Below are 20,093 nucleotides of genomic sequence, written 5' to 3' on the forward strand. Positions count from 1 at the left end.
GCATTTCCACTGGCAAGAAAAAATGTTGAATACTATCTCAAAAGGAGTAAAAAAAAATACCCCCCCCCCACTGCTATGGAAATGTATATAAAATAAGTCTGCCTCCCCTAAAAACAAGATCAAGATTTGATGGCAGTATAATGTATTTGCATAATATTTGTGTTAGATAATTATAGAATAGCAACTATTTGCTGTTGTATTGACATATACTATATTTCAATTGTTTATTTTTTGTCATATTTTTTCAGTTATTTTAAGCATGTTATATTTTATTATGTATGTACTTTTGTGTTTTGTTCCTTTGTTTTTTTTATTTTTCTCTATTTTAAAAGCAATACTTTTACAAATGCTAGGAATATTTTAAAGATCATTCAAATCATGGCATCTGTCCTGTCACCACTAAAATTTGCAACATCATCCTGGTTCTTAGCATTGGAAGCAGCATATCTTTTCTCCTATCTGTTTGTCTCTTTTCTGGGCCTTCCATTTTCCTTTTAAAAGTTTATAAATTGCAAATTGTATAACCCTCCTCTTTCACATTCTTCCCACGACAAGTATTGTGGGTGACTCATTAAAGAAAAATATTTCCAGGACAAAAATTTCTGGTGTGTCTTCCCCTTCTATTCAAAGAACATTTAAATTAAATGTTAATAAATCCTGTATTAAATATTAGAGCAGACTTCCACTTATACCATAAGGATTTCCGTTCCTTCTTTCCCATGTAGCTTTTCATATGAGCCAACACCAAACCTCCTCCATGGGTCTTCTAAGCTTCCAATGGGAATAATAAAGACTGGAAAGGATAGAAAATTCAGCCAGTTCTACAATGGGTCTAGAAAAGTTAGAGGATTATTTAAAATTACTTTTTCTGTTTCAAATTCTCCTCATTACTGCTAATAAGAATTTAGGAAGTAAAGGCTTGTTCTGAAATAATTAAAGGTGAATTTTAAATTGATTAAAATCAGCTACTCTAACTGCTTGCTCTGATCCATTTTAAAAAGTATCCCTTATTAATTGGGCAAAAGATCTTTAATGTTATTCCTAATAAAACATAGATTAAAAATAAAGGTAGCAGTTATCTCACAAGAGTTAAATGTCTCTTCTCTCATACACAAGAAGAACAAATTCCTTCAAAGAAAATAATGGCTGGTGCATTTTTACATAACTGAAAAAATTAAAATATTTCTTTTAAATTATTTTTAATATGTAAACTGATTACATTTGCATAACACTCGCATGTCATCCTTTTTTGGGGGGGCGGAATTGGTCTTTTTAAAAAGATTGGGATAAAATGTAATGTATATTTCCAATTTTAAAAAACCCAAAAACTTTATTTTCAGAAAGTTGATAAATTTTCAGTAGAGGTTGCAAAAGGAAACACATCTTTTTTGTGTAGATTTCAGTAGCATAATGGATTTTTCTTAAGACACATCCAGTAAATTTAGGACTATTTTCAAGGTTCTTTTTAAAGGCGGAAGAGTAACTTATCTCCATAAGTACTTCTGACCAAAATAATAGAATTTTCTTAATTTTTTTACTCCACCTATTTGATATTTCCCCTTTCAATTTATAACAGGGAATGTTCTATGTATTTATTTATCCATTCATTCTCATCATGCACTGCTAGTCTGGCTACTGCTTTGTCATGATAATGAGACCAAAACACAGGGATGTGTTTAAGCCTTACTGGATTACGTCTGAAGAACTACCAATAGATTTTTCCTCAAGTGAAACACTGAGAGACCTTATTTCAGTTTATAGTGTGCTAAAACTCTTAGCTTTTAAAAGTGACACAATCTTTCCTTTACCTCATTCATGACAGTGATGGCAAGCAGATAACTGATTTTTTTTGGGGGGGGGGTTGTTGTGGTTACCCTCAGTTAGTCTGGTCAAGATTTTTTTAAAAAAAAACCCTAAGGAATGCTACCCAGAAGCTGATTTAGGAGACAGGACATAAAACGCTGCGGGAAGGAACCTTAGTCTCAGCCCAAGGGGACAGAGATTGCAGCCGTATAGATTCCTGCTTTCACAGTGCTGCTTGACTGTAAAATGACGGCCGTTTCTCTCACTTCCAGGAATCTCTTCTTCCTGGAAGGTGAGTGGCTGAGTTCACCCTACTGCCGAGATGCAGCCACACACACTCACAGCCTGTATTCCACTGCTGTTTCCAAGGAGTTGGCTGTGATAACACTCCAGGGTATCTTCAGCAAGCTAGAATAATGTAAGTTAAACGGGGAGGGTGTCTGTCTGGAATAACTCCATGCTGCTTCTGTTTTTATTTACACTTGGCGCCATGGGGAGTGTTGGTAGAGGGTGTTTTTGATGCCATGCAAAACAGTGGAGGAAGCCAATCACTTTAAGCAGAGAGAAATTGATCTGTAGAATTCCTGATGTCTGTGCAACGAGAACAGTGACAGCTTGGAAATGTATCTGCGGGCTTTTGGATATGGATGAACAAGGAACAACAAAAAGAGCAAGATACAGCCAGTTTCTGTTTATCAAAGGAACTGCTAAGACTCAGTTAAAGATTCCCATTTTTATCTCCTCCCTTTCCCTCCCCTCCCATCCCTGTGGAGAGTTCGGACCATAATTCACAGTGAATGTTATGGCATGAGGCAGAAAATACCTTGGTTCAAGTAACTTGATGGGATTAGGGAGAACAATTCTTAGTTCAAATTCCAGATAGTTTATTTTGGCTATTTTGCATTAACTTCTGATTCAAAACATTATTAGGAATATGCCACTATTTCTGGGCACACATAGGTGGAAATGTCCCTCACCTTTCTGTTTAATCCTTTGAGGAATCAAGGTGTTTAGACAATGATTGAGAGATTATCATCTGAGTACGAAAGTCTGAATTCTAGGGAGGAGACAAAATGTTTAAAAATTCATAAATACTTAGTTGTACTAATATGAATCCTGGATTCACCTAACTAATACTATATGTTTCCAGAAAATCCTGGACCATGTTAAATAATGTGAGTGTTAAGAATGCAGATGAAGAAGTAATTACCTGTTTCTCTGTTTAAAGGTTTCACCACTCCAGATTTGACCTAGTGTTCAAAATATTCAATGGTTTCCAGGAAATGGACACACTTAAGGGGTACTGGAATGTGCAAAAGTTGTTGAGGAATTTGGTCGTCTTTGGAGTGCAATTTCTGGGTTATCTTGATGGATTATGCTGTCCCAGATGCTTAGCAAGCACCCGCAGGGAGCTTGTCCACATTGCTATCTATATATACATTTATATTATCATCCTCAGTAGTATGTTTAGAAGCCACCAGAATTAATGTAAGGTTTAAAGAAAGCATATTATTAATAGATAAGTGATACATTTGGTATTAAGGTACCTGCTGGTAATGAAGTAATATTTTCTCACTCTACTGTGAATTTAAAAAAAGATTAATCAAGGCCCTTGTATGGAAGCTAGATTTGCAGTTGCAATAGTCTGTCTCTTGTTTAACTACGAACTGAGTTCACATACTATACAAAATAATGTACACTGGGTGACTTTGGGTCTGTCTCAACCTAACCTCCCTCATATGGTAGTTGTAGAAAAAACGGGAAGAGGGAGCTGTTTGTGCTGCCTTCAGCACCCCAACCAGAAGCAAAATCCAGTTTTAAGAGATAACTAAATACAAGAGGGCAAAATAATAAACAATGTCAGAGTTCATACTAGCATGCTGGTAAAGTACATTTTGGCTTCATGTGAGGTATGATCCAAGCCTTTGCTAGAGCATTTCAGGCAGACTAAATATTTTGTCATCAATAAACATTATAGTGCACACAGCATTAGAAGTCAAAAGAGTTACACTAATGTAGTTATGCTAGTATATTAGTTCTTCAGATATAGTTGTTTGAGTTAGAAGAGCATTTATTTAATGCCTAATCTGCAGTTTTGAAATCTAATTATGACACAGTTTAGTCATTTTAATAAGAATGAAGTGTAGATTTTTACACCGCAGTCTACATTTATAGTTTTGGCTAAATGATGTCTGCTTTGCTTTCTCACATCTTATGCAAGAAGCATTTTTCTGTTGTAATCATCTTGATTTCTCCTTCCTTGCTTATCAATTCTGATGCAATGACTCTAGTTTTTCCTAGATGTCAATTTTCTGATTATTGTAACTTAAACCATAATGTGATCCTAATTGTTAGTAAACTAGATTTAGTAATAATTAAATATAAAATTGCTGCCTAAATTAGAATTGCATTAAGACATAGTCTAGAAACTCTGGTTTAAACAAACCACAATAATTTCTAAGTCACACCATTTTAAATTGTGCCCCTTTTCAAATTGCCTTTAAATTGGTCATATCTAATTTCTGCAACTTTGCTTTATAAGAGACAATTTAAGCATCGTATTGCATTTTAGTCATTTAAATTTAATAATATCAGCCTGTGTCACCCCATTCCTCTTCCAATATATTGTTGGCTTCCCAGAGAGGTTGTCATTTATACATTCTTAATCACATGTAGTTAAGGGAAAATAAGGTCAGGAATAATTTTACCCTGCAAAATGCTTTGAAAGTTCAAGGTGACATAGTATATGGTACTGGTTTCTGAAATGTCCAGAACACTCTTGCTGAGTGAACTCCATTACTGGAATCATGCCAAATCTTTTAGATTAGAGATTTTTGGCAGCTAAAACTTAGTGCTGCAAGAGACTGATAAGCTCTGAAATTCCATGAGTGCTGAAAACTTGGCCAAATTTGGGCTGGCTTATAAATGAATGTACGAGCAGGTTGGATAAAGAGTAATTTTAATGTGTCTCCTTTGTTCTGGGATCAATAAGATTTTCTAATGAATCTCTGTTCTTCAAAAACTTTTTAACTGGTTTCATTGAGAAGTACAGTTATAGCAATGCCTGAAATTTACAGAGGCAATTAATAATGCATGTCTAAGTATCCTGAAAATCATTCCTAAACTGAAATGTTATTATAGAGACCTAAATTGGTAACAGTTGTATACCATCTCACAAAAACTGAAAAAGAAAAAGTCTCATGGTTTGTAAGCATTTATAAATACATATTGAGACAGATAAGCACCTACCTGCAGCAAAATATGAATGCAGTGGAAGAATAAACATATTTAAGGCATTTTAAATAGTACATTTAAGCTCAGTGGCTAAGACGCTGAGCTTGTTGATCAGAAAGGTTGGCAGTTCGGCGGTTTGAATCCCTAGCACCGCATAACGGAGTGAGCTCCCGTTACTTGCCCCAGCTTCTGCCAACTTAGCAGTTCGAAAGCATGTAAAAATGCAAGTGGAAAAATTGGAACCACCTTTGGTGGGAAGGTAACAGTGTTCCGTGCACCTTTGGTGTTTAGTCATGCCAGCCACATGACCACGGAGACGTCTTTGGACAGCACTGGCTCTTCGGCTTTGTAACAGAGATGAGCACCGTCTCCTAGAGTCAGGAGTGATTAGCACATATGTGCGAGTGGAACCTTTACCTAACTAGTACATTAGGATAACTTTTATAGTAGTACATTAGGATAACTCCATTTAAAAAATGGAGATTTTTTAAAAAGAATGATAAGGTCAAGGTAATCCTTGACTTACAGCCATTCATTTAGTGACCATTCAAAATTACAGTGGCACTGAAAATTGTCTTATTGCCCATCCTCACACTTACGATCACTGCAGCATCTTCACAGTCATGTGATCAAATTTTGAACACCTTGCAACCAGCATGTATTTACAACAATTGCAGCATCCCAGAGTCATATGATCACCATTTGCAATCTTCCCAACCAGTTACCAATAAGCAAAGTCAGTAGGTGAAGCCAAATTTGTTTAATGACCATATGATTCACTTAACAACTGCAGTTATTCACTTAGTCATGACAAAAAGGTCGTAAAATGGGAGTGACTTTTTAACAACTGCCTTGCCTAACAAAAAGAAATTCTGGTCTCAGCAAGTCGAGGACTACTTGCATTGGACTTTTCAAAATATCAACACTCAGAAGTAGGTTTATAGAAAGAGGATACCTAAAACAATTACAGCATATTACAACATTCTCATGAGTATGATCTATATAAAATTTTTGTGACAAATACAAAATGATATTATACTGGCAGTAAATTACAAGCAGGCACAGCTAGGCAAGTATTAAGAGGGTGTGTTCATTGTAAGTTTTTTTTCTTTTTAAATATAAGCACTTTTACATAATATAATGAAGATGTGTAATTGGGAATAAACTAAAAGTTAATTAAGTAAATACAATATCTCTACTGAGAATTTTTCTTTTTAGGGTATTCAGTTAAACAAGAAAAATGACAGCAAGTCAGAAGTATTCTAATAAAGAAATGAATCACGCTTCTAATTCATTATGATGCACAATTTTTAACTGTTGATACATGTACAATGTCATTTTTCCAGATTTCCAAATGAGCAGAATATTGACATGAGAATAGCAATAGCACTAGCACTTAGACTTATATGCCGTTTCATAGAGCTTTACAGCCCTCTCTAAGTGGTTTACAGAGTCAGTCAGCATATTGCCCCCAACAACCTGGGTTCTCATTTTACCAACCTGGGAAGGATGGAAGGCTGAGTCAGCCTTGAGCCTGGTGAGATTCGAACTGCCAAATTGCAGGCAGGCAGCAATCAGCAGAAGTAGCCTGCAGTACTGCATTCTAACCAGTGTGCCACTACAGGTCTTAATGAGAATGAGAAGAAATAAATCCACGGACTAAAAAAATAAATAAAGAGATTTTATGTAGATGCATCTTGAGATAAACTAACCTGGCATTATAGATTAGGTTCTCTAAAAAGCCAAATGTTTTGAACATTCTGAGGTCCTAGCAATATATAATTGTATGAACATGAATGCCCAAAGTCTCATTTATATATTTGAAAGTTCATATGGAAACTGAAGGCTCTCTAATTATTGGTGTGATATATGGATTTTTAAAGGAATCCCAACTGCTGCTGCATATATATATTACAAGCATTCAGGTACTCTAGAAGAACCATATTATTTTAACAATGCACATTCAACAGCTCTGAGGATTCCGAACATGTTTGTGAATTCTCAGTCTAATAAACATGAGCATTATAATCTTCATATAATTTATGTGGCTTTACAAATACCTGCTATCTCCTAAACAGTTGCAGATCAGCAATGGGTGATGATCCTCTAATTATGCAAATTAAATTGTATGGCAATACAATATGTGTTGTTTTGATTCTAATAAGCTTGGATTTTGCTTCCTATATTATTCACTAGGAGCAACAGTAGGTAATTTTTCTGTTGCAGGTTGCAAAGGCTATATCCTCCAGTTACATAAGGAAAGGCATTTTTTCCTCTACTATCTTGGTCATGGAGGAAATATATTTATTTCTGAGGATATCCTTGCAACAGATTTTCCATATTTACCTCTGCTCCTTTCTTTTTTTCTTGCTAAAGGTAGTGGAGATTCCTCTTTGGAAAAGGAGTTTATCTCCACAATTGTGGGGCCCACAGTGAGCACACCAAACAGCCAACACTCCTCCCCAAGCAGGTCCCTTAGTGGTGAGTACACAATTTTCTGATTCCAGTAGGATATTCTTGAAATGTGTCACCTGATTATGGTCAGAGCAGAGACTTTTGTTTATCTAAAGCAATAATTGTTTTCCTTTTAATGTTATTTGAAAAGGCCTAGATAATGGCCATCAATTTAAAAATATGCCTGGCATTTATTTTGCATTAAGAAAAAAAAACCACTGGAGGAATCGCAGAGTGGGGCTCTCTGGATTTTTCTGCAGAAAAAAATAGTAGTTTTATGACATATTGGTCTGAAAAATTGAATCATTCCACAATTTTTGTTCTTATGGTCAATCACCAGCAATTCGTAAAGGTAGGAGGTAAAGTTGGATTTTGAGAGTTAGTTTATATAGTAAGCATTGGATTTAGTCTTTATACCTTTAGCAAACATATTTTCCTGCTAAAATAGCACCTGACATTTGTGAAAAAGGCCAATCCTTAGTTGCACATGCATACGGATGCTTCTCTTAGACAGAATGTATATTAAATATATAGAAAATTATTAATCTTAAATTAGTTTGTTTCTATTATTCTGTCTGATAATTATTCTTCATGTTAGGTGTTTTTATCATTTTTACTTTGAAGCTGAAGAATTTATACAGTTTCCAATACTGAATTGGAAGTACTGCAACATAATTCATTTCCAGCAATTTAGAGCCAGTTCAGAATTTCTTGTAATGCATTCAGGCCCTTGAAGGCTAGTAGTTTTAGTTAATCATTCCATTACTTGTGCAGTGAAACACAAAAGGAATTCTGCCTATGTTTTGCCAAAGCCCCCGAGGATACCTTTCCTTTCTCAGGGAGAAGCTGACTGGTGGTGTTGCATCTAATTTGTCTTGATTCATTGCTGGATAAGCCAACAAACTCATGTCCCAGTGGAGCAGACGTATTGCAGAGCCTGTTTTGCCAGCTTGACCACATACTACTATTCTTCTGTAGGGAAGATTGAAGAACAATAGCTAAGTTATGCAGGAGGGGGACAATGCATCCAAGGAGACTGGAAAAACATCCAGATTCAGCCAGCAATAGTGTATCTGAGCAGTTCTTGCCCTAGTGAGCAGCCTTATACTTCATAATTGTGCACAGCAGTGTCAACTTGGGTTGTATCTCCAGGCTGCTGTTTTTGATCAATGAAGCCTTTTTTCCTGTTAAGTCCATTATTTCCCACTCCCCTTCCTATTCTGATACAAGTGCCAGCTTCCAACTATTTTTTTCAATATGGAAAACTTGTTTAATTGATTTCCTATGACACCCAAACACCTTGTTATTTTGCGTTGATGAAATTTTTAGAGCTGAAGCTCCTAGGCCGATATGATGCCTGATCTATATTGGCTCATTGCTGCAAGCAAAAGCTGAACCTTGACTTGCAAAGGATTTAAACTGCATCATTACACACAGACACACACACAGAGACACACGCACACACACACACACACACACACTGTATTTTTCAGAGTATAGGACACACCTTTTTTCCTCATAAAAGAGGCTGAAAATCTGGGTGCATCTTATACACTGAATTTTTTGCCTCTCGAAGCCCCTCCCCCTTCACCAAAATGACTGTGCATAGCCTTATGGAGGCTTTCAGAGAGCTCCTGGGGCTGGGGAGGGCAGAAATGAGCAAACAATGGGCCATTTTTTGCTCAATTTTGCCCCCCACCCTGTCCCCAGGAGCACTCTATAAACCTCTATAAGGCTATGCATGCAATTTTTTTGATGAAAAATAGGCCGGTTTTGCTCATTTTTTGCCCCCCCCCCCGCCCACCGCAGGAGCACTGTGGAAGCCCCCCCCCCAAGGCTATTCATGCCTTTTAAAAAAAAACAGGTCCGTTTTCACGAAAAATGGGCCCAGTTTTTTTCAAAAAGGGAGGTTTGCACAGTGCAAAAACTCCCCCCCCCTTTTCGAAAAGCTCTTTAATTGATTGATGCGAATTACATTGATCAAGTGCTGTGCCATCAGAAACAAAGTCTTAAGTGCTGCAGATTGTCAACGATTTCCTTCTCCAGCACATGGATAAATACACCTGGAAACATCTACCTATCTACCTACTCTCCCTACCTACCTACTATATTTCTCTCTCTCTCTCCCCCTTTATCTACCTATCTACCTACCTACCCTCTCTCTCTCCCTACCTATCTACTGCATTTCTCTCTCTCCCCATCTACCTACCTACCTACTCTCTCTCTCCCTATCTATCTACTGTATTTCTCTCTCTCTCTATTTCTCTCTCTATATCCCTCTACCTATCAACCTACCTACTCTCTCGCTCTCTCTCCCTACCTACTGTATTTCTCTATCTCTATTTCTCTCTATATCCTTCTCCCTACCTATCTATCTACCTACACACACACACACTCTACCTACTTACTGTATTTCTCTCTCTCTATTTCTCTCTCTCTATCCCTTTATCTATCTTACTACATAACTACTCTCTCACTCTCTCTCTACCTACCTACTGTATTTCTCTCTCTTTCTCTCCCTCTCTATCCCTCTATCTACCTACCTTTAAAAAAAAAAATTCCTCTTCAAAATCTTGGTGCGTCTTATACTCCAGTGTGTCTTATGCTCCAAAAAATACTATATACATTGGGGGAGTGGGGAAGAGAAGAGGGAGAGAGAAAGAGAACAAAGTCTCCCAACAATCTTATTTTCTGGAACCAAGGAAAACTCCTCAGTAACTGAAATGGATGGCATATTATTAGCACATTCCTATTTTATCCAAGGAAATAACCACACCTGCTAAGGGATGAAATTCAGCAGGTTCTGACAGGTTCTGGAGAACTGGTAGCGGAAAGTTTGACTAGTTCAGAGAACCAGCAAATACCACCTCTGGTTGGCCCCAGAGTGGGGTGGGAATGGAGATTTTGCAATATCCTTCCCCCAGGAGTGGGGAGGGAATAGGGATTTTGTAGTATTCTTCTCTTAGAGTGGGTGGGAGATTTTGCAGTATCCTTCCCCTGTCACGCCCACCAAGCCATGCCCACAGAACCAGTAGTAAAAAAAATTGAATTTCACCACTGGCTCTGCTCAACATTTTAGTTGTGTACCACCCAGTTGAAAGCCATATTTGTAAAGAGATTTCTTAGGCTATTGAATATGTCCTTATACAAACAGGGGAGCAATAAAGTCTGTTGAGTTCCCTATTGCTATTAATACTAGATATGGATGTGTTCACCATTGGCCTGTCTCTGTATAGATAGAAGGTTGTCACTTTGGAAAGCCATTAAATCCCATTATATTAAATCTTATTGATTCCCAGTATTTCCTCAGCACAAAATTGGTCTGTGTGGCACTAAAAAACACAATTGATTCTCCTCCAGCTTCCTTCAAATGTGCTGAACTGCAATTTCCATAATCCCCAATCAACATGATCAGTGGGTCAGCTTATTGTAGATATGGCCCTCCAGGAAACTAACGAGCCATGATCTGAGTCACTGCTTTCTCCTTCTCATCATGCCACATAAAAGAATCTATATTTGTCCAATTCTTTTAGAAGTATTTTAAAGGAATGAAAAATGTAGAGACTCAGGTTTATTGGACATAAAGGCATAGTTCCCATGTGCAGCCTTTTAATTAATGCCAAGATAGTCTTGAGTACATATAGAGACAAATTCTATAAGTAGGCTGCTCTCATTGTCTATAAGTACTATCTGTGTATGGCCATCAATACACTTGCGCCTTTTTTTTCTTCAATTCACATGATAAGGTACAACAGGAGCTGGGGGGAAGATGTGCTGGCAGTGACCTACATTCCTAACTGTTATAATGCTCTGTGGAATGCCACAAATCAAGTAGCTTTTAGGAAAATACATCACAATTAGATGGTAATAGCCACCTTTATTTTAGAGGCTATCTTACAGTGCCTGTGAGTTTTCCAATAACATATAAGAGTAAAAATGCTATCTTTGGAATCAAACTAGACATAGCTGCTGTAGCAGTATGTTCAACTGTCTGAATGAAGTCAACTATTTCCTATCTGAATAAAAAAAATAACTAAACCTCTGTCTTCTTATAGTGCTAAGTGACATTGTTCTAGGCAGTTGTTTTCAGCCTCATACAAGACCTTGTTCAAAAGACCTTGAGCCACAGCAAGGCAGTAAGGGGAGGTTTATACAGCATCCTTTTTTATTATTATAAGAAGCTTCACTTTCATTTTTAAATGAACAGGTCAGACATATCTGATTGCATTTTCACACAGGTGGAGGAAAAGTTCTTGTCTGAAACCCTATTGAGCTACTGCATCTCATCATTGGCAGCTCTGAACTGTATGGATCATTGATCTAACAATTTAAGGCTTTTTACAATCCTAAACAAGCTTCCACATTGCATCTAGTCTGATCCTTGTTTTTGCTACCTTCCACTGCCCCAGAATGCTGTGTAGAAGAGAATGCATGGATTAGAAGATGATGTGAATATATTTAATATTTACAAAGGAATAACTGTGAAATGGAACAATTATATATCATAGAGACAAGGAATCCGAATTTTTCATACTGCAATTTGGGAAGCTGTACTGCGATGCAGTCCCCAGCCGAAATGCCCTTTGATTCCTAAGGTGCAAAGTCCCACCTAATGTACCAGATTCCTTCAATCTGTCCCCATTAGAAAAGCATCTATCTTCAGTGTCTCAGAATGCAGCTTTCCCCTCCCTAGTTACAGTGAGTCTGCCCACATTGCTATTTCGCTGGTAGGAAAAATTGTGTAGAACTTTAATGATCTCTGAGTATGTTTCTTAGATGATTGACTTTGTGTCTAAAGCTTTCTTTTTCTGTTCTGAGAACTTTCCAGCATTGTAGCTACATGTCCACTTTCTTTAATTCATGAAAGGCGAAGAATAGTTGTATGTAGATGATACATGTGAAATGCTTCACATTCATTTAACAGCTAATCAAATATGCAACAAATTCCGGAATCCTTTATTAAGAGATAGTGTCTGTTATCTTATTTGGTTTTCCTGCTTTTAAATATGTAATATAGTTTATCTCTTGAAAACATTCCTTGGACTTCGTTTGATGAATAAGATCATAAGCACAGTCATGGTTTTACTTAGCAACTGTTTTATTTAGTGATCGAGTTGATGATCCTAATTGTGGTTACTAAACAAGGACTTTCTGTAATATCCTTAATAGCTTAAACAGCAAGGGCCTTTATGTCACCAAAAATAAATAACTTTATTATGGCATCAGATTTTTTACATAGATCTCCTTCATTAGATACATGTAGATACATAGAGAGGATCTCCACTGGAAGAGGAAACTACTGTTCCTCCTTTCTTATATCAAATCCTAATTTAGTTGTAAATAGTGCAATTTAACCTTTCTTAGATTCATGGTCTTGAATTTCATAATTGAAAAATTCTAATATTATGAAAAAAGGGAAAAAACATTATTTCTCCATAGTATACATTATAATAAAATTGTTTTTTAATCCAGTCTTAAATGCCAAAGTTCCTTTCGTAATTTTTAATTTTTGCTCATTATCAAAGGTTTCATCATCCAGATCCCTTAGGGTGTTTTTTAAATGCTTACTATTTGCAAGTATTTAATACTATACATTTAATAAAAAAATGTTTGGGTTCTTTTTTTACCCCCACAGCAAATTCTATCAAGGTGGAAATGTACAGTGATGAAGAATCTAGCCGGCTGCTGTCCCATGATGACCGGCTCCTTGAAAAAGAGGACAGCGTGATTGTAGAGGATTCCCTCTCTGAGCCCCTTGGTTACTGTGATGGGTCAGGACAGGAACCGCATTCCCCTGGCGGCATACGGCTACCCAATGGCAAACTGAAATGTGATATCTGTGGAATGGTGTGCATTGGCCCAAATGTACTGATGGTGCACAAACGCAGTCACACTGGTGAGCAGACTTCTAGGAAGTGTGAGCAGTAAAGGCTGGTGCTTATGCTTGTCCTGTGCATAGTTCTTTAATGTTAAATAATCTCAGAGACGCTGCTAGTCCTACTCAGGCCTTCTAAGGTGCCTCTGTATTGAGTTGCCAGGGACTGAAGCAACTCAATAACTAATCTTGTAGTTATGAACTATGGCCCTTTCCTTTGACAAACCTAAGACCTGTTGATGAGTTCATTATTAGAATAGGATTTGAACTGGGAAATCTGTTGGTTCATACTCTTTGCCTTTGAATGGTAGCTGTTAATAGAAGTCATGAACAGTTTGTATCCTTCATTATAATTTCATATGGCTTTTGAGTTAATTTTAAATCACTATTGTGGTTTACATTTATCCCAAGTATAGAAATCCTTTAGAATTACCTATAATCCTACAATATTATGACCTACAGTGAAGTCAGAGCTTCATTTAAGTTCTAGTAATAGATAAAAAGAATTGGATTTTAGAAGCAACCAGAACACTGTACTGTGCCATATCTTTATTGGAAACCTTCAGTTAATATTCATTATTTGGGGGGAAAGTATGGGAAGTCCAGGTAAGTCAGGTCTCTTAATAGAGTTCAGGTGAGTCAGATGTTCCAATCAGAAAATGATCAGGTACGAGTTGAAGGACCCTTCCCTTCAAAGAACACACGTGTGTTTGTTACTACCATCAAAAGTATATTTTTGGACCATAAGAATTTTCAGTACTCATGAATCTTGTAAGGGCTACAACACTAGTGACAAAGATTTTGCTCTCGAGGAATCTACAGTCAGGCAGTTAATATACAAATAAATAAAATACAACACATTTGTTGTTATTCTTTAGAGCAGTCACCCCAACAAAAACAGCTCAAGATCAAGGTGTATTGTAATCCTGGGGATTATAAAGACTCCTAATGTCATGGCAAAGGATCTTCAGGCCACTCTTGCAATGTCTGTTGACATTGTTCACAAATCTACCATTAAAAAAACAACAACACTGCTCCCCAGAAAGCACACTGTTGCTCAGATCATCTTAATGATCCAGCAGGCCACTGGCTTAATGTTTTGTTAATAGATAAGAATTAGTGAAATTTTCTGACATTAATGAGAAACATTATGTTTGGAGGAAACAAAGTGTTGGACTGTCACAAAAAGAACATCCCAACCATGAGGCATAGTGGTGGAAATATCATCTTGCAACCTCAGAAGCCAGGTGGCTCACAAGCAATACTTTAACAATGGATGTTGGCTTATACTAGCAAATTTAATAGGTGATTGTCAGCATACCCACCCATGAGTCCAAATCAATGTGGGTCATACAGTACAACAGCAGTCTAATCACATAAAATAATCTATAATAGAATGGCTGAAACAAGAAATTTCCTGTTTTCAAATGGTCAAGTCAAATCCCTAAATTTAACTTAATTGAAATGTGGCAAAACCTAGAGTGGGCAGTTCATGCAGGGTAGGTTCCAAAGGTTTGAAGTCAAACTGAACCAAAGTACTTCCAAAACAATGTTTGGATCAGCAACATTAAATCAATTTCCACAGTTTGGAAAAAGGAAATGTATATTTTTGGCACTATAAAATGCTCTGGACCATAAGACCCACCTAGCTTTTGGGGAGGGGAAAATTTTTTGCCTCTGCCTCCCAGCAATTTGCCTCCTTGCAGCAAACAGCAAACAGCCTGATCAGCTTCAGCACAGCCTGATTTAGCACAAGCAGCTGATTGGCGGTTGGATCAGCCTCTCGGAATACCACCAAATAGCTGTTCCAGGGTGCGGGAATAACCACCGCCCATCACTGCCGCCGCGCATCCAATTTTCAACCTCTACGTGCCCCATTTTCGGCCTCTGTGCATCCTGTTTTTGGCCCGTTCCAGGTGGCGGGGGATCACCATCACCAGCAGTGCCATTCAGAGGCAATAGGCAGCGGTAATTCCTACAGCCTGGAACAGTTAATCGGCAGTATTCCGGAAGGCCGATCCAACCACCAATCAGCTGCTCATGCTAAATCAGGCTGTGTTGAAGCTGATCAGGCTGTTTGCTGCAAGGAGGCAAATTGCTGGGAGGCAGAGGCCGAAGGGTGGGGGCCAGTGGGTGGGCAGGGCTTCACCAACATTCACTCTATAAGACCCACAGACATTTCCACCTACTTTTGGGGGGCGCAAAAGTATGTCATAGACCAAAAAATACGGTATTCAAGTCAGTTACAATAGTCCTTGACTTATAACCATCTGTTTAGTGACCTTTCAAAGTTAAACAGCACTGAAAAAAGTGACTTACAACTGTCTTTTAGACTTATGACTGTTGCACCATCCCCATAATCACATGATCAAAATTTAGATACTTGGCAACTGGCATGTGTTTGTGAGAATTGCAGTTTCCCACTATCATGTGAACACTTTTACGTCTATCTGATGAGTAAAGTCAATGGGGAAGCAAGATTCAATAACAACCAAGTTGTCTTTGACAATTCTAAAACATTTGACCAAATCATTACAAATCCTTTTCTTTGCCACTTATCAAAAACAAAAGGCTTGAGGGAATCAAACATTGGGAAACACAAATGATTGCTAAAAATCAGAGATTTATTCTAGGCTTTTTCACTCTGCATGTTTAGAAAGTCTACAGTTCTTGATGTCTTGATAGATTCCAAATGTTGAGATCGCTGAGCAAAATATTAATTTTGATACTCAACAAAATAAAAAATTAATCTTATTTTAACATTAAAGAAAACTGCATTTTCCCCAGTTTATAGGATTTTCACTCATTATTTCAAATGTTGTATAAATGATATCAATTTCATTAAATTATTACAGTGTCTTAAAAATGGATTACTGATTTAAAAGTCTCAGTTGATTGCTCCAAAGTATTTTACAGATGTGGAACCAGAAGCAGCAATAATATAAGCACCAAATAGTCCAAACAACAAATGCTTGAGTTGAATGTATTGCCAAAAAATGCTCTGAGGTAAATCTTCCTAGGTTCTAAGCTCTGCAAATGTTTGTATCAAAGAACAGATTTGGTTTATGGGGACAATATGATGAGAGGCTCTGTTTTTGTCTCCAAAAGGAATTCACTGTCTATTTTGTAATAGAGTTATTCCAATATACAAACTTTATAATGGTTTTTTTTAGGTTGAATAGGTTAACACAATGATGAAAAGTCTTTGGTACACTTTTTTTCTTGCCAGCAGTACAGAAATGTTTTTCATTGCCCTTTTCTGAGACTTATTTTTCAACTTTCTAATCTAACCTACAGTCCTGAAATTCCTAATACTGTAGTTTCTTATTCAAAAATTAATCAGGCCTGACCATGCTGAGCTGCTGAACCTAGGCTCGTGCTAAAAGGATGAGAGGGAAAATTACATATATAAAATAGCCTCAGCAAGACCAAGGAGCCAGGCAAGCTTCTCTGATTACATGCTTATGATATCCCTCCTAGGTGAGAGACCATTCCATTGCAATCAGTGCGGTGCCTCCTTCACCCAAAAGGGCAACCTCTTGCGCCACATCAAACTGCATTCAGGTGAGAAGCCCTTCAAATGCCCTTTCTGCAACTATGCTTGCCGGAGAAGAGATGCACTCACCGGTCACCTCCGCACACACTCAGGTAAATATCCAACATTTCTCTCAGAATGGGCCAACTCACTGTGGCCAATTTGCCATGGGCAACTCTCCATGGGACAACTCACTGCAGGACAATTTAGCAATTCAATTTAATTATTTAAAATAAATAACATTATTTTAACTTCACATTCACATTTCATTTTGTCCCTCCTTTTGCATCATTTAATGATTCTATTCCACCATTTCTTTAATATTAGTGTAACTCTTGTCCCACAGCAGGTTGGCTGCGGCAAATTGTTATAGACACCATTTCTCTTGGGCCATGGTTTGTGGAATATCTTGTTAGACTGGGAGACTGGTTTCTTGCTCTGTTGCCAGTGCCCAACCACTGCCAATGTTACTTGATATTAAAGTTAAAGAAAGTCTTATTGCCCTCTGCCAGTCTTCTTTTCTGTTCTAATTTTGGCTCTGTGCCTCCAGTGCTTCCTTTTGAATTTGATACCTTTCTCACTCACATATGCTGTTTACATACATATCTAACACTGCCTTCCAAGAACTCATTGTAATGTAGATAGACTTTCAAATCCAGTAGTGGCTATTCTCAGTCTTACTTAACATACAAGATATGAGTACATTAACCAAATCTTATTTTAAGGAAAGTAGTGAAAAACAGTGAAAATCTCTTCTGTGCCATAATAACTGACAAATTGATGATGATGATGACGATGACAAAGTTTTTCCAAATCACAGTCCACTTCATGAAATGCATACCATAAAGTTACTGAGATCCACAGAAGTTCATATAGTAATTAATTGTTAGCCTTCGATGTCCTACATTTTTGTTTTTTAGTAGTAACAAATTTCCATGGCTACCTCTGGAAACCTGTTAAAAATGGCTATCATAATCCCATGATGTGTTGGATTTATATTTCTTTGTCCAATAGATAAATGTGAGATATTGTCCTTGAATAAAATAAAATAAAATGTATTGATTGTTGACATGGGAATGAGTGGAAGGCTTCACAAAGATCTTCTCAAATATGTCATTTTATGTTGTTTTTAGTATAATAACAGCTAGATTATTTTTTGTAAAGAGTGAAATCTGTTCATCTATCAAGTTCTTATTGTTTTTTCTTTTCCTTGGTTTCTGTGGATTGTGTTGAGGCTTTTTAACTTCATAAGTGTTTTTATGTATCTGTAATACTTGTCACTTCATTTCAAGTGTCAGATTGGAGAAATGATTGTTAGATTTGTCATTATTATGACAGTTTCTTTAGTTCCACAGATCCATCTAATGATTTCGTATCTAGACAAATTATCTGTTGTAAGACAGAAAGCATTTGAGCTGCCCAGACCTATTCTTTGTGGAAGAACAATGTCCCTGTTGCAGAGGACCTTGCAGAATTGGTCCAATAAAAAATAACTGAACTTTGTCCTATTCACAGAAACAACATCTTGAGTGCTTTTCTCTATTATATTAGAATTTTATAGAATAAAATTAGGTATGTTCCAGTCTCCCTACTGTATTATCTTAATATGAGTAAGCTACTTGACACGTTCCAGAAATGTTTAATTATATCTCTTGATAATTGTCCATATTTGCTGCTGCTGCAAGAGATCAAAGATCCTGAAAGGCATTATTAAGTTGCCTACCTTTGGCAATCATGCTTTGTGGTTTCATATGAATAATATTAATGGGACACATTATATTGCTCCTATGCCCTTTCTTAATATTTTAGTAAAATTCACAGTATCAGTTTCACTTGGAGTCTTAGTTATTCTTATGTTCTACTTCTTATCATTGTGAAATGACCTAGTTTCAATAAATTTAAAGGTATAAGAATTTTCCATGAATGGCTAATATGATTCACAGAAATTCACATTTCTGAACTGGGATAGGAGTACAGTCATCCACCTTATTGTTAAAGCTAAGCTATAATTGTTTAAAATTTAGACCTGGTTATGTAGGAGGGATATTATCTGTCGCCAGTATCTTGTATCTTAAAAGTGAATATAGTTAAATCAGTATCCCATCTTCAGAACAAAGCTTGCTCACTTATTGGAGAGACTAGCTGGGATTGGAGGACTACATTAAATTGCTTTGAATAGTGGTTATTTACAAGAAAATTAATGTAGCAGAATTATATCATTTAACATGGTTGAGAGCATAATCCCTGTACAGCAATTTGTGATTTTGCTGTCAACTTCTCCACTGATTCTGCTTGTCAGAACCCAACTGTAAAACACACAAATGGGAATCACATTACCCTGGGACACTGCACAGTCATAAATGCCTACCAGTTGCAAAACACCCAAATCTGGATCATGGGACCATGGGGATACTGTGTGGAGCCTGGTCATAAAGTTACTTTCTAAGCACCTTCGTAACTTTGAATGGTCCCTAAATGGGACAGAACGTCTTTGTAATATACAGGGTAATTACCGGTAGACCTAGCTTAAACACTCATTCAGTGATTGTTCAACCTTATCGTAGTGTTGCTAAACAAATGATACTTACAACCAGTCTTCATACTTGCAGCCATCATGGTGTCCCTGTGGTTACATGATTACAATCCAAGTGCTCTGTGACTAGCTCGCAATTACAACATTGCAGTGTCCTGCAATGATTCATGATCACCATTTGCAATCTTCACTGCAGGCTTCCAGAAAGCAAACTCAATGAGGAAGCTGGCAGGATGTTGCAAATGATGACCATGTGATTCATAGGATGCATTTAACAATGGCAACTAGAAGTGCTGGAACTGCTGTTGCTAAGTGTCACAGTCACATGACCTTGGGCGTTATGACCACATTGCTTTATTGACACAAATTCCAGTTCCAGTTACTGTTGTTAACCAAGTAAACTGAAAGTTGGCAGGTGTGCATATACATTTCTCAGATAATTTATCTGAATAGATATGTTGATACACAAACCCCAGTAATACTTTTTGAAGTGTCAAAGGAGGAGGAATTCTATTCATAATTTTTCTTTTTCCTTCTAGAGTTATTTCCAAATGAGGCTTACTGGGTCTTATCTAGCTCTATTGAAAAAGAAAAGAAACTAGCTAACCATCTAATCTAGTCAGTGACCAACTATAGGGAAGTCTATGGCAAGCAAGAAA

The 20,093-nt window shown here is 37.1% G+C and overlaps 1 protein-coding gene across 3 annotated transcripts in view; it reads left to right on the forward strand.

Moving 5' to 3' along the window:
• Nucleotides 1-20,093, forward strand: part of IKZF4 (IKAROS family zinc finger 4) — a 62,425-nt gene that overhangs the window by 36,121 nt on the left and 6,211 nt on the right. For 2 of the 3 annotated variants that reach the window (XM_032209506.1, XM_032209505.1), the window contains 4 exons: nt 2,076-2,221; nt 7,414-7,518; nt 13,127-13,387; nt 16,847-17,014. In XM_032209506.1, the coding sequence (XP_032065397.1) occupies nt 13,147-13,387; nt 16,847-17,014 (409 nt within the window). In that variant the 5' untranslated portion in view covers nt 2,076-2,221; nt 7,414-7,518; nt 13,127-13,146. The remainder of the gene's footprint in view (nt 1-2,075; nt 2,222-7,413; nt 7,519-13,126; nt 13,388-16,846; nt 17,015-20,093) is intronic. The other variant, XM_032209503.1, reaches the window with a different exon arrangement.

This window comes from Thamnophis elegans, chromosome 2 (genome assembly GCF_009769535.1).
Source record: "Thamnophis elegans isolate rThaEle1 chromosome 2, rThaEle1.pri, whole genome shotgun sequence".
NCBI lineage: Eukaryota > Metazoa > Chordata > Lepidosauria > Squamata > Colubridae > Thamnophis > Thamnophis elegans.